The sequence below is a fragment of the Microcaecilia unicolor genome, chromosome 4 (genome assembly GCF_901765095.1).
Source record: "Microcaecilia unicolor chromosome 4, aMicUni1.1, whole genome shotgun sequence".
NCBI lineage: Eukaryota > Metazoa > Chordata > Amphibia > Gymnophiona > Siphonopidae > Microcaecilia > Microcaecilia unicolor.
Window position 1 is genome coordinate 161,985,774 of NC_044034.1, and position 15,459 is coordinate 162,001,232.

Here is a 15,459-nt window from a genome sequence, read left to right on the forward strand (position 1 = left end):
GACTCCCAGCCATGGCAGATTAAAAAGATCAGTAGAGACAAGGAAGGTCGATACATCTTATTAGTTATTCAGCTGGGAACACGGACTTACACCATAATTAATATCTATGCGCCCAATACAGATCATGGGGACTTTTTTCATCGATTAGATCAAATACTACTAGCACAGGGGGAAGGAATTATACTAGTGGGAGGAGATTTTAATGTAACTCCTAATCCTCATTTGGATAACTCCTCTACATCAATTCAATATGCTAAGCAGGGACGAGAGCTACTTCACACATTTATAGCTAGATGGCAGTTGAATGATCTGTGGAGGCAGGCTAACCCAACACAAAGAGATTACACATGCTTTTCCCAAGTGCATAACTCCTCCTCTCGTATTGATTTTTGGCTGGGAGATGCTGTAGCGATGGGCAGGGTTAAAGATCAACACATAGAGCCACGAACCTGGTCAGATCATAGCCCAGTTACCCTCGTTTTGCAAGGGCAGGAGGGAAAAAGAGAGGCCCCACAGTGGCGCTTGGATGATGCATTGCTGGCTGAGGTGACCCATGTACTACAACTTGAGAAAATAATCAAAGAATATATCCAATTTAACGATAATGGGGAAGTGACTCCAGGGGTGCTTTGGGAGAGCTTTAAGGCAGTGATGAGAGGCCAATTTATTGCGTTGAAAGCACATGTGAGACGGGAAAGATTCCAAATGGAAACATCAAGGCGCAATCAATTGGCGCAGGTGGAGAGATTAATCAGTAGACAGGGTAAGGGAGGTCCAGCGCGAACTCTGTTAGACCAAGCGCATAAATTAAGGCAGGAGATTAGAGAGCTTCAACTGGCGGATTTATCTGAGCAATTGCAAAAGGTGCGTCAGACACATTTTGAATTTGGCAATAAGGCCAGCAAGATACTGGCGCATAAATTAAAATTGCAAGCAAAAAGAGCTCATGTAACCCAGTTGAGGAATGATAAGGGGGAACACATAACAGATTCTCAGGCCATACAAGAAACCTTTAAAGGCTTTTATGAAAAACTCTACACTCCAGATATTAGTCCAGAGGAAGTGGAGATAGAGGCCTTCTTGGATAGGAATATACTCCCCACACTGACGGAGGGTGCTAAGCTTCAACTTTCTAGACCGTTTGAGCTAGCAGAAGTCCTACAGGCAATAAAGGACTTAGCACCCAGTAAGGCACCTGGACCTGATGGATTTACGAATAAGTTCTATAAAACTTTTGGATCCCTGGTGGCTCCCTTACTGTTAAGGGTGTTTAATGATCTGGGGGAACAAAGATCTCTTCCAGAGACATGGCATCAGGCGAATATTATAGTTATCCCCAAACCAGGCAAGGATCCACAGATGTGCGGCTCTTATAGGCCAATCTCTCTTTTGGGGGTGGACTATGAGATCTTTACTGCAATTCTAGCATCCCGTCTCCAGCAATATCTACCACTATTAGTTCATGAAGATCAAGCGGGGTTCGTGCGGGCTCGACAAACATTTGATAATATTCGCAGAGCGCTTCACCTTATTCAAAATGCACAAATAAGGCAACAACCATTATGTATCCTCTCTCTAGACGCAGAAAAGGCGTTTGACAGGGTGCATTGGCCATTCTTGTTTGCAACCCTGAAGAGGGTAGGTATCCCGGAAGGGTTCATGCATTGGATACATCTATTATATCGAGCGCCCATGGCCTCGGTGAGGGTTAATGGGAGCCAGTCCACACCGTTTTTGCTAAGGAGAGGGACGCGACAGGGATGTGCCTTATCGCCACTCCTATTCGCATTGGTCGTGGAGCCCCTGGCGGCTTACATTAGATCACATCCTGACATACACGGGTTGAGAATGGGAACCATTGAAACACGGGTGCTATTATTTGCGGATGATATTCTCCTTACGTTAACAGACCCTGGTACGTCATTCCCAATTATAGGGGCGGCACTGCGGGACTTTGGATGGGTGGCCGGATTTAAGGTCAATATGGAGAAATCTGAGGTGCTGAATATCTCCATACCACTGAATCAAGTGACACGATTACGGGCTACTTTTCCCTTTAAATGGGCCTCCAGAAGTATTAAATACTTAGGGGTAAATATCACAAAGAGATTTGAGGACCTATATGCAGCCAATTTCCCTGCAAAGGTACGGGAATTATTTTTAGAAATGGAGAGATGGGAGGGCTTAACATTTTCATGGATGGGTAGGATAAATGCAATTAAAATGATCTTATTGCCGAAGATGCTATACTTGTTTATGGCGCTTCCCATTTCTATACCTGACAAGTTTCTTAAGGGGTTGCAACGTAGAGTATTCTCCTTCATTTGGAAAAGAAAACCACCACGGGTGCGAAGGTCGGTGATGCATCAGCCAAGGGTACATGGGGGTATGGGGGTGCCCTCGTTCATGCTCTATTACCAGGCGGCTCACCTTCGCATACTAGCAGAGTGGATGCAGAGTAATGGGAAGGCTTGGAAGGCTATGGAGCAGAGCTGGTGTGTCTCGCATCCCTTGCGAGTTATCCCTTGGCTAACTGACCGAGAGATCAAAGACATAATCAAACAAGAAATACCACCGATTATTAGATGGCCGCTCACAACTTGGAGTAATGTACGCAATCGATTTTTTCGAGGACGCACATATTTTTTGCACACCGCAATACGCCATGCACCAGGATTCATACCGGGATCCTTGGATTCACGATACAGAAGCTGGGAGCGGAGTGGCTTGAGGGAGCTGGGGCAGCTGTGGGAGGAGGGGGAAATAGTAACATTTACAGACATACAAGAGGACTACGGGATTCCAATGTCTAATGCATTTCAATATAGCCAGCTAAGGGATTACATTATGAGGAGAGCAAAGGAAGAGTTGAGTCTGGAGGAAACACAATTAGAGAAGGCTATGGCCGGAGGGGGAGGCAGAGGGGGAATCTCCAGACTATATAAAGCACTATTATTGCAAACACAGCCAATTCTACACTACACAAATAAGTGGGAGAAAATACTGGGGACCTCTTATGAATATCCAGTGTGGGAAAAAGTGTTTGTTTCGTTGCTTAAGGTGTCAATTTCTAATGCTCTTGTAGAAAATGGTTATAAAATATTGTATGGTTGGTACTATACACCACAGAGGCTAGCTCGAATGTTTAAGGGGAGGTCGGCTCTCTGTTGGCGTCAATGTGAAATGATAGGCGATATGGCTCATATATGGTGGGCCTGCCCTCACGCTCAGCAATACTGGACAAGAGTGGTGAGGTTGATTGGAAGTATAACGAAATCAAACTTTCCTATGTCTATGGACTTTTGCCTGTTGCATATGCGACCACAGGGGTCCAGAAAATATACATACCAACTGGCCACTCAGATATTGGTGGCTGGCAGATTGGTGCTAGCAGCGGCATGGAAACAACAAACTCTACCAGGACTTAAGACTATTATAAGAAAATTGGACTATATTTGCTTGATGTCTAAGTTAACGGCGATGCGACAGGGTCGCCTGGTGACATATCATCGAATATGGGACCCATATACTGAATGGTTGGCGCAGCCGGACCCTGCCTTGACAGTCACTTAATAGGAGGGGGGGGAGGGAGGGGGGGGGGGGGAGGGGGTATGGGATGAACAGGGGGGATTATAGAATATTAGGAACATAACAAAATTTATGTTGATATTGAAGAGTGCAATGGAGACACTGTTTGTTCATAAATTTTCAATGTGCGATTTGTGTATGTTTAATAAATATAAATAAACATTAAAAAAAAAAAAGAGTTAAAAGGATCATTAGCAGGAATATTAAAGTCACCAAGGATGAGAGAGGGGGAGGAAGGATCATGGAAGAAGGCAAGCCAGGCGTCAAAGTCACTGAGAAAGGATGAAAGGGACTTATCAGGGGGACGATAATTGACCGCTATTCGAAGAGGCAGAGGAGAGAAAAGGCGGATAGAATGGACTTCAAAGGAGGAAAAACAGTGAGATTTTTAGAACTTGCTTTTTTTTCGTCATTGCAGCTTGAATAGAAGATCGAGTGCCCCACCTCCCATTAGACTTGATCTGGTATTTCTTTGTTTGTGTTTTTTTTTTTAAAGAAAATTACTGCTGGTGGTGGCCAATTTAAATTATGAAATATAATATGAGGAAAACCCCTGGCTAGTATGTGCCAGTGTATGACACGTATGGACCATCAATAGAATATAAATATTACTGGTCGATATTCATCCGGCAGTGTCAGTGTTTCTTTAACACTGACCACCACTAGGTAATTTAGACCTGAATATTCAGTGCTGGGCCTTGTCAGAATATCCATGTCCTTGCTGGTGCCCGAGAGTTATGTGGATACAGCCAATTCACTGCTGTATCAACATAGCAAACTGGGCAAAGTTTTTTTTTTTTTTTTCTTTATTTATAGTTTTAAATTACATTATTCAAGGATAACCTTGTGCAGAAATACAGGAAGAAATAAAATAATATCCAGTCATTCATATTTCTCAAGCATTATAATAACTTATATACACATTTGCACATACACGTATACATATACATATATATACATACTTATGTACTTAGACTGGTTAATTATCTTTAGGAACTATATAACAAATAAACCTTTCTTAGACCCCAATTTAAATGAGGGGGGAAAAGAGTAAGAGAAGTTTTTATAAACTTATATTCAAATTAAGGAAAAAGCTGCTTTTTCTCCAGAAAAAAAAACAATTTCATTTCACTTGTTTCAATTCTACAAATGATTTAAGTTGTTCCGGTGAAAAGAAAATATATTTAGTTTGACCCAATTTAACTACACATTTACACGGGTAAGCAAGAAAAAAGGAAGCGCCAATATCTATTGTCTTTTGTTTTAAAGCAAGAAATAATTTCCTTTTTTGTTGAGTGGACTTGGTGACGTCTGGGTATATCCACACTTTTGAGCCATAGAATTGAGCTTTCAAATTTCTAAAATAGAGTCTTAGAATAGCATTGTAGTCCTGCTCAAAAACCATAGAAACAACCAATGTAGCTCTGTTCATTATAATGTCCGAGGATTGTTCCAGAATATCAGAAATATTTTGTAAGTCAGGAATACTTTTCTCAGAGCCTTGCCCTCCTTCTCTTGTTTTAGGAATATAATATATTTTATTTAATGGGGGTATTGTCTCAGCAGAGAAATTCAAAATTTCTATCAGGTATTTCTTAAAGGTATCTATCAAAGTTACCCCCGCAATTATAGGAAAATTTAAGAGACGGAGATTTAGGCGTCTGTTAAAGTTCTCAATCTGTTCAATCTTACGTCTAAGGTCTATAGAGTCCTTAGTGGAAACATTTTTAAAGGCATTTAAAGTATCTACCTCTTGTTGTAAAGATTGCACTTTTGTTGTTAAATCATTTTTAACAGAGTCTACGGTGTTTTTCAAGTCTTCAAACTTAGTATTAAGATTAAGCACATCACCTGAAGTCTTCTGCAACATGGTAGCAATCCGGTCTAACATCACCTTTAGTGTTTGTAGAGTCACCTCTGAGGTCTGTGTTACAGAAGCAATGCTTCCTCCAGCTCCCCGAGTCGTAGCCTGCGTGCCTGGGTCCTCACTGGAAGCCTCTATCGACACATCGTCAGAGTCGATGGGGTTTCCCTCCAGGGCTGCTCTCGACGCCGGGCTGAGAGGGATCTGTGAAAGAGATGGTGGAGACAGGGAGACTTCCTCTCCCGGCAGGGGGGCTGCTTCTCCAGTCCTTCCCGCAATGGGATCCTCTCCCCGTATAGTTCTGGAGGCACCGGAGAGGAAACGGTCCAGCGATGTTTGAGCCGTGGAGGGGGTTGAGGTAGGTGGAGGCACTAATCTCAACACTCCCTTACGTTTAGTATGAGGCATTTTACCAAGGAAAAAAGAGTGTTTTCAGCTCATAACATCCAGAGCGTTTCAACAATCGTCCGGTGCGGCAGCCATCTTGAATTCCCCCCCCCCCCCCCCCCCCCTCTGGGCAAAGTTTTAAGACTGGCTTTTGTGTGATCCTATATGCCCAGTTAGCTATGTGGGCACCAGCACTGAATAACGCTGGTGCCCGCATAACTTCCAACTCCATTCTGTACTGCCCCGTCATAGCGGTCAGAGTCGATATTTAGCAGCACTGTCTAAGTGTGCCGCCCAGTTAAATTGCTTTGAATATTGACCCTTTGGAGAAAGTAGTGAACATTATTCATAGCTAAAATCTAAGAGTAATATTTCTGGCCATTATTCTTCTTTCCTGAGGACCACTCTTGTTTTCCTTATTCAGCTAATATGGGTGTCTGTTGGCTTCATAATATCACTGTACAAACTTTTGAAACAAAGTTTGATGTAGTTTTCAGCTATTGACCACCTGTTACATGAGCTGCTGGCTTATCTTAAAGGAAAAAAACTGTTAGGAAATGGTAGTGCCACACTTCTTATATTAGAAAAAATGGGCGTAGATTTCAGTTTTTTGATACATAAATTGAGCATCTTCCTTTTTTGCTGTGGACTGGCATTCTTTTCTCCTGTGTGCCTTCTTTTGTTTCACATGCTTGCACTGGCCACCAGATGTTTGAATAGTTCAGTCTGTAAAACTGTATTTATCTGTTTGTGTATTTTACTCGGAAGGCATCCATTGAGTCTCTAGGGGAGCAGTAGCAGCATATAGGGTTACACCAAGGGATTTATAGAATCACATCTGCTTTTCAGTCCTTAGAGCACGATTCAAGGCCTTGTTGCTCCCTACCGCATCTTCCTCTTTCTTGGCTTTGGCATGTCTTCTTGAGTGTGATGTTGGTTATGGATATGGTTTTTCTGCACAGTACTGCTAAAGATCAACAAGTTCTTTAGGACCATTAACATAACCTGCATAGTTGGCATATAAGAAGTGGTAATAGTCCAAACTATGTCACAGAACCACAGTCCTGGTCTCTGTTTTATGCAAAGAAATGTCTTTGAAAATTGCCCTCCATATGTGATAGCGTGAGCTTTGTTTTCTCCGTTGAAAAAAGTGGTGGAAGGAAGAAGAGAATGCAAATACGTACCCCTTGTGGATTAAGTGTTGTGTGGCACAGTAGGTATAATACAAGTTTTCTCCAAGGCTTTGCTATGTATTGATTACTTAGAGACTGAAGTGTTTAGGACTGTTGCCAGGGAACATGCTGCACTTGATGAGATTTCCATTGGTACTTGCAGCCCGGTTCGCTTAATGACTCTTGTGGCCACCCTGCACATTGTAGCAGTTTAGACCATTAATGGCCAACTTAGGGAGTACGTTCATTAGTAGGGGAGTATACAGAAGGGAGATGGGTAATGTATTACCTCATTTCCCCCTTCTTCCCACCCTGTCTCTCTCCCTCACAAGATGTCGCAGTTGGACACCCATCTTGTTTATCTTAGGGTCATCAATGACCCTGAGTGGGGTATAAAATATAGGGGAGCAAAGGCTTTTTTTTTTTTTTTTAATGAAATAGCATGATGTCTTTTCCCAGAGTCAGACAGTAAAGTCTGAGGAAAGAATAAATGTGAACGTCCTAGTTCCACGTACGTTATGGAGAACTTAGAACTTCAGCAGCTCTAGGAGTATTTTCATGACAATCTATTTGTTATGCAAATGCTTTTCCAGGCCTACTACGTGAGTGCCGCTGTATGCTTAACCTTGCATTTTTAAGGCTCCCTAGTCTGTGTAACATAGTAGCAGCTTTCATTTCATCTTCTTCTTCCCATAAGAAATGCTCTCTGCAATATTTTTGCATTTCTGTGTTTGAGTAGCTGAAAGATCACATCCAAGCTCAGAGGGGTTAGTTTGCATCAATCCATTCTGCCTTGTCTGGCTCAGTAGCAGCAGCAGCATCATTAGCTTTGAAGGAAGAACCCTTGCCTCTCTTGATGTACCTAGGTACAAGCATGCAGCTAATAACTGAATGATTTAGTGCTCTTACAGGATGGGTTAATGAACCTTACTTGCATTCAGTGATTCTTAGTGATCTTTCTTAACTTACTTGTAATCAACTGTGCAAGAGCATGCTGTGAAGTCCGAATTCATGATATTTGTCTATGGTAAAGAAGGCTGGGATATTTTCATCAGCTTAAATGTAGCTTTCCAGTGCTGTTGTCCATAGATGTAACTGAGAAGTTGAATAGCATGAGGGGGCTTCTCATATTTAGATTTTTGTGTGGTTTGACTCCTCTCCTCTGCTAAGCCCAGTGCTTAATTGTGTAGTGGGTAGTTAAAAATACCCTTTTATAGTGATTCGCTAATTACTTCCAAAATTGCATTAAAATTATCAACATTTGGCAACATGGAGCACCTACAATTCATTACATAGTAACATAGTAGATGATGGCAGATAAAGATCTGTACGGTCCATCCAGTGTGCCCAACAAGATAAACTCGTATGTGCCGCTTTATATGTATGTAAGAGAAGATCCACCAACAGGTGGAAAACTCAAGCACCCCACGAGAAAAAACAAAAATGTATAAAAAAGTGGGAGTACGACCAAGGAGACCAGAGCCTGACCTTGATTTATTGCCATTTTCAGTGCACAGACCGTAGAAGTCTGCCCAGCACTAGCTTTGCTTCCCAATTACCAGTGTTGCTACCCAATCTCTGCTAAGCTTTTGTGGATCCATTCCTTCTGAACAGGATTCCTTTATGTTTATCCCATGCATTTTTTAATTCCGTTACCATTTTCATCTCCACCACCTCCCGCGGGAGGGCATTCCAAGTATCCACCACTCCGTCTGTGAAAAAATACTTCCAGACAGTTTTCCTGAGTCTGCCCCCCTTCAACCTCAATTCACGTTCTCTAGTTCTACCGCCTTCCTGTCTCCGGAAAAGGTTTGTTTGCGAATTAATATCTTTCAGATATTTGAACGTCTGTATCATATCCAGCCCTATTTCTCTTTTCCTCCAAGTTATACATGTTCAGGTCAGCAAGTTTCTCCTCGTACGCCTTGTAACCAAATCCCATACCTTTTTTGTAGCTTTTCTTTGAACCACTTTGTCTTTTTACATCCTTAGCAAAATACGGCCTCCAAAACTGAACACAGTACTCCAGGTGGTACCTCACCAGTGACTTGTATAGGGGAATCAACACCTCCTTTTTTCTGCTGGTTACACATCTCTCTATACTTCCTAGCATCCTTCTGGCTATGGCCATCGCCTTGTCACACTGTTTCGTTGCCTTCAGATCCTCAGGTACTATAACCCCAAGATCCCTCTCCCTGTCTATGCATATCAGACTCTCACCGCCTAACACATACATCTCCCGTGGATTTCTACTCTCTAAGTGCATCACTTTGCACTTCTTAAAACAGAATTTTAATTGCCAAACATTAGATCATTCTTCTAGCTTCTGTTACAAATCTTGGTGGTATCCACAAAAAGGCAAACTTTACTTTCTAACCCTTCTGCAAAATCACTCAGAAATATATTGAACAGAATTGGCCCCAGCACCAATCCTTGAGGCACTCCACCACTCACCTTTCCCTCCACCGAGTGAATCCCATTAACCACCACCCTCTGGCATCAGTCCGTCAACCAGTTCCTAATCCAGTTCACCACATTGGGTTCTATCTTCAGCCTATCAGGTTTATTCAAGAGCCTCCGTGTCAAAGGCTTTGCTGAAATCTAAGTAGATTACATCTGTCGAATGTCCTTGATTCAGTTCTGTGGTCACCCTGTGAAAGAATTCAATGAGATTCATTTGACACGATTTGTCTCTGATCTTGCAACTTATTGGATTCCAGGAAATTCACTATCCTTTCCTTCAGCATCGCTTCCATTACTTTTCCAATAACCAAATTGAGGCTTACCGGTCTGTAGTTTCCAGCTTCTTCTCTGTCACCACTTTTGTGAAGAGGGACCACGTCCTCTCTTCTCCAGTCTCACGGAACCTCCCCCATCCCCAAGGATTTATTAAACAAATCTTTAAGAGGATCCGCCAGAACCTCTCTGAGCTCCCTCAATATCCTGGAATGGATCCTGTCCGGTCCCATGGCTTTGTCCACCTTATGATTTTCAAGTTGTTCATAAACACTCTCTTCCGTGAATGGTGCTCTATCCACTCCATTCTCATATGTGCTTTTGCCATTCAATCGTAGTCCTTCTCCAGAACTTCATCATTTTCTACATAGCGGTTTACAGCATCTTTCAGTCTCACAATTCCATTTTTAGTCTTCCTCCTTTCACTAATACACCTGAAGAAAGTTTTGGCGCCCCTTCTTACATTTCTAGCCATTTGTTCTTGCACTTTCGCCAGACCTAGCTTTCTTTTGGCTCTGTTCCTCTTCTTGAGATTTTCTGTATTTCATGAATGCTAACTCTTTAGCCTTTATTTTCTCAGCCACTTAGAGAACCATATCAATTTCCTTTTTCTCTTGCTTTTATTTACTCTCCTTACATAAAGGTTTGTAGCCATGTTAATAGCTTCTTTCAGCCTGGACCACTGCCCTTCCACTTCTCATTGTCCTCCCAGCCCATCAGCTCCTTCCTCAGGTATTCCCCCATTTTACTAAGTCAACATGCTTGAAATCCAGGACTTTGAGTTTTGAGTGGCTGCCCTCCACTTCAGCTGTTATATCAAACAGAGGCCTTTTTTATCAAATGGTTACTCCCCTGCTAGGAGTTTCCAGTTAAAAGCTCAAATGAACCAGCTTGCCATATGGACAGGCCTTGGTCCATAATAATGTATGATGCAGAGAAAACTGGAGGAGAGAAGCTATATAAGTCCAGCCTAAGCAAAAAGGACAAAAACTGGTACCAAGAAAAATGCTGCAAAGCTCTTATTAAAGTCTAGTAACTAATGTCACATTTACCATCATTTTTGTACTAAAAATGATGGTATTTGGGAACCTTGACCTCTTTATTTAATGTAACTAGTAGTGTGTTAACCAGTTTGAGTTTTTCTAATGATGGCCCAGCTTGTTCTTTATTTTATTTTTTTTTTTTGCTACTTTTGTCAGTTACCCTCCTTGTCACTTCATACATAACTCTGTATCTTGAATGTATCCAGCTGCCAGGAAGGCAAGGTATCCATTGAACACTTCAGCAACAGCTCTGTTATTAAAAGGCCTCTGAAATGAAGAATACATTCAAATATTCTTAAATGGATCCAAAGTAAAATGAAATAGTTCATTGCCTGTTCATAATGCAAGACCATGATGGCGATGCAAAGTAAAGACCTCTGCTTATCCACAGAAGAGGTAGGAGAAGGTGCTTACCAGCAGAACATGTTTCTCCTTATGTTTCTGTACTTCTGTCCTGCAGCGCAAAGGAAAACTGCATATTGGTTTCTTCATGGTTGCCTTGCCTATTCAAATAAAAAATGGGCTCCTCTACAGCCATACACAGTTAAGAGTACATGCTAATTAATGCTACTTGTAACAGGTTTGATGTAGATGCATGCTGTCAAGGAAATAGCTTGTTTCAGTTCAATAGATCAATCTTTCAGCACGGGGTTCAATAGATCAATCTGTCGGCACCATGGGGATGCTTATGATAGAAAGGAGTTCATTGTTGGCTCAGCTGTGGGAGCTATTGTCTTATCTCCATTTTGACGTCCTTGGTTTGATGCTAACTGCAAACTGTTTATTATGTAGCAGTCCTGAGCAGATATGGAACTTTTATTGAATTCTATAATACGAAGATTAACGAAGATCTTGTGAGAAGGACCTCAAAAGAATAATGCTTTGCTACCAGCCCATAATCCTAACTCATAAACAGCCATTCTCTACTTATGCCTGTGCTTCTAAAACAGAGAAAATTGAAGGCAGAAAAAGACCATATGTCCTATCCAGTCTGCCCATCCATGCCATCTACTATTCTTTCCTCTCCCTTGGAGATTCTATGTACTTGTTCCAAGCTTTGTTGAATTCGTACAGTTTTCATCTCTATCATATCCACCAAGAGGCTATTCCACGAATTCACCACCCTTTCTGCAAAGAAGTATTTCCTTGAGTCTGTCTGACCTTCATCCTATGTCCCCTCATTCCAGATCTTCCTTTCAGTTGAATGAAACTTTGCTCCTGTGCATTTATGCCATATAGTTATTTAAACATTTCTGCCATATCTCTCCTCTCTAGCCTTTGTTCCAAAGTATACATATTGAGATATTTAAGTCTGTCCCCATATTCTTTATGATGAAGACAAGTTCCTACAAAAGAAAAACTTGTATGCTGTGGTTCTCAGCAGCCTGGACTACTTTTTCAGGCTTTTGTCAGCAGGCCATCCAGCATTTGCAGGCTATTCAAAATACTGCCATTTAAACATCTCACAGGATCAAAATGATTTGATCATGTTATGTTTATCAAAATTTGATATATCGCCTGACTTGTATAGATCATTGTGGTGTAGTAAAAACCAAGAATAAAAAAAAATAAACTCCATAGCATGATAGAAAAGCAGTACCAGATAGATATATTCGTTAAAAAAAAATCCAACCCCCCCCCCCCCCCAAAAAAAAAACCATATACACACACAATGTAGTACTATAAAATCCGAATTTCCTTAGGTTTGTTAGCAAAACTCCTAGGGTCTATTCCTTACAAATAGAGTTGGGGAGTTTATTCCATAACAAAAGAGCCACCCAGAAAAATGCACGTTCTCTAGTTGACTCCCATCGAGCTTTTGCTGGACTTCATGACTACACAGGTGATGTAACACTTTATCTCCCCTTTGACAGTGACATTCATCATGACATACAGAGTACTATTAAATCTGGGTTAGATTTGATGGAAAAATGGACTACAACTTTCAAATTGGAACTTAAGAGATAAAACTAAATTTCTAATCTTAACCAACCCTTCTTATCTGCCATCATGTTTCTATGTTTTTACTCTATCCCGAATAAACATTTTACTAGTGACCAAATCACATACTCGCAACCACTGGAGCCAAACCTGAAGATTTTAGGTATAACCATAGACCAAAAGCATGGGACAGGCACGTGGGATCCCTTAGGAAAAGGAGGAGTTAGTGGTTGCTGAGGAAGGGCAGATTGGATGGGCCTTTTGGCCTTTATCTGCCGTCATGTTTCTATAACCATTCTATGGTCAGCTAACAATCTTAAAAGTTCTGTGTGGGACATAAGGCATAGCTAAAGAAGCTAGATAGTCTTAGTCTGCTCTTGTGACTCCCCTATTGAGACAGGAACACTGGTTGCTAATAGCTTAAATCTTACTCATAAGATTTACTGTACTGGAGAACCATTTATTTCTCACTATGTAATTCCTTACAATCCAACCCATGCTCTTAGATCCAGTCAAACTAATTTGCTTATGATTCATTTTTTTGGGTCATATGTCTGGACATGGTGCGACAAGTGGTATTTTCCCAGTTATGGCCATGGGAGTGACTTGCCACGTTATTTACAGTTGATGTCTTGCTTAAAGTTCAAAGCAGGGTTTAAAACATATCTATTTATGAAAGCTTTCTTCTTTGAGTAACCTGGAATATCTCGTGGTTTGGGGTGGGAGTTGAGCTTGCACTGCAGTTAATACTGTGATTTTATTTCTTGAGTGTTTTGTTGTTTTTTTCGGTTTGTAAACTTATTTCCATTTTTTTTTGTCTGTGATTTTGTAAACCACTTAATTCATAGGCAGTATATAAAATATTAATAAACTTGGAAACTTAGTACATACATCATAGAAGCTTATTGTCAATTTGGTGGTTATGGTGCCTGAATGAAGGTTAATTGTCACTATGAATTAATATGATGGTAACCCTTTGGACATTTCTAGAACTGCATTTTAATGTTGTCGTGCAGGTGTGGCGTGAATTCCCTGACAGGTTGGTGGGTTATCCAGGGCGACTGCATTTATGGGACCATGAGATGGGCAAGTGGAAATATGAGTCTGAATGGACGAATGAGGTTTCCATGGTGCTTACTGGAGCAGCTTTTTATCATAAGGTAATTGCTGAGTAGTCAAAGTACATCTTGCATGCAATATAGAGAGATTAACATTCACGTAGAAAATTCAGATATTCATTTTTGAGTAATCCTTCAATGTAGAAATTACTGAGGTAAGTGTTCAGCTTAGAATATCTTCAGATCGACATGTAACCTGCTGGTACAATTAGTCACAATGACAAAATGTGATTTGAGAGAGGCCAAAGTATTGAGATGACTTGGGCACCATTTATTTAACTGTCAGGCTCATTTTCAAAAGAGATAGACATCCAAAAAGTGACATAAGTCAGCATTTGGATGTCTATCTCACAGAAATGTCCAAATCAGTATTATCGAAACCTCATTTTGTACGTCTTTCTCTGAATTCCATCAGAAAGACATCCAAATCTCAAGGGAGTGTGCCAGGGGCGTGTTCAAGGTGGGACTTGGGCGTTCCTAAAACCGGATGTCTTTCAGCCATAATGGGACAAAGCAAAAATGTCCAGGACTAAAACTTAGACGTTTTGAGCTAGACCTGTTTTTATTACGAATAAGGCACAAAAAGGTACCCCAAATGACCAGATGAACACTGGAGGGAAGACCTCCCCTTACTCTCCCAGTAGTCACTAACCCCCTCCCACCCCCAAAAAGTGTGTTGAAGAACATTACTTGCCAGCCTCAGATGTCATACTCAGGTCCATTACAGCAGCATGCAGGTCCCTGGAATAGTTTAGTAGTAGGTGCAGTGCACTTCAGACAGGTGGACCCCAGGCCCATACCCCCACTACCTGTTCACTTGTGGAGGAAACTCACCAGAAACCCACTGTACCCACATATAGGTGCTCCCTTCACCCGTAAGGGCTAAGGTAGTGGTGTACAGTTGGGGGTAGTGGGTTTTGGGGGACTCAGCACACAATGTAAGGGAGCAATGGTGAGGTGTGTACCTGGGAGCATGTTATGAAGTCCACTGCAGTGGCCCTTAGGGTGCCCTATTGCTGTCCTGGGATGTCAGGGGGACCAGTCTACTAAAAATGCTGGCTCCTCCTCCTTTGTCCCAATGGCTTGAATTTGGACGTTTTACACTTGGGACGTTTTTTTTTATTTTTTTAGTGGCCGAAAAACAAAGACATCCAAATCATAAAACGTCCAAATCACAGGACGTCCATAGTATTTTTTAACACAAAAGATAGACATCCATCTTTTTCGAAAATGACCTTCTTCCCTGTTTGGAATTTGGACGTCTTTGTAAAACGTCCAAATTCTGATTTACACGTTTCTTTCTAAAATGCCCCTCCATATCAAATGTGATTTTTTTTCTTTTAATTTGTATCCCGCGCTTTCCCACTCATGGTAGGCTCAATGCGGCTTAGGTACTTATTTGTACCTGGGGCAGTGGAGGGTTAAGTGACTTGCCCAGAGTCACAAGGAGCTGCCTGTGCCTGCAGTGGGAATCGAACCCAGTTCCCCAGGACCAAAGTCCACCACTCTAACCACTACTTCTGTACTTCTCAAGGCATTACAATTGTACTTCTGTACTTCTCAAGGTATTACAATTGTAAAAGCATTTAGGAAGTTGTGATCCATTGTAA

The 15,459-nt window shown here is 41.5% G+C and overlaps 1 protein-coding gene across 2 annotated transcripts in view; it reads left to right on the forward strand.

The window, feature by feature from the left end:
* The window catches only part of EXT2 (exostosin glycosyltransferase 2), a 178,532-nt gene that overhangs the window by 146,973 nt on the left and 16,100 nt on the right, over positions 1–15,459 (forward strand). For both annotated transcript variants that reach the window (XM_030200819.1, XM_030200820.1), the window contains exon 11: positions 13,748–13,891. In XM_030200819.1, the coding sequence (XP_030056679.1) occupies positions 13,748–13,891 (144 nt within the window). The remainder of the gene's footprint in view (positions 1–13,747; positions 13,892–15,459) is intronic.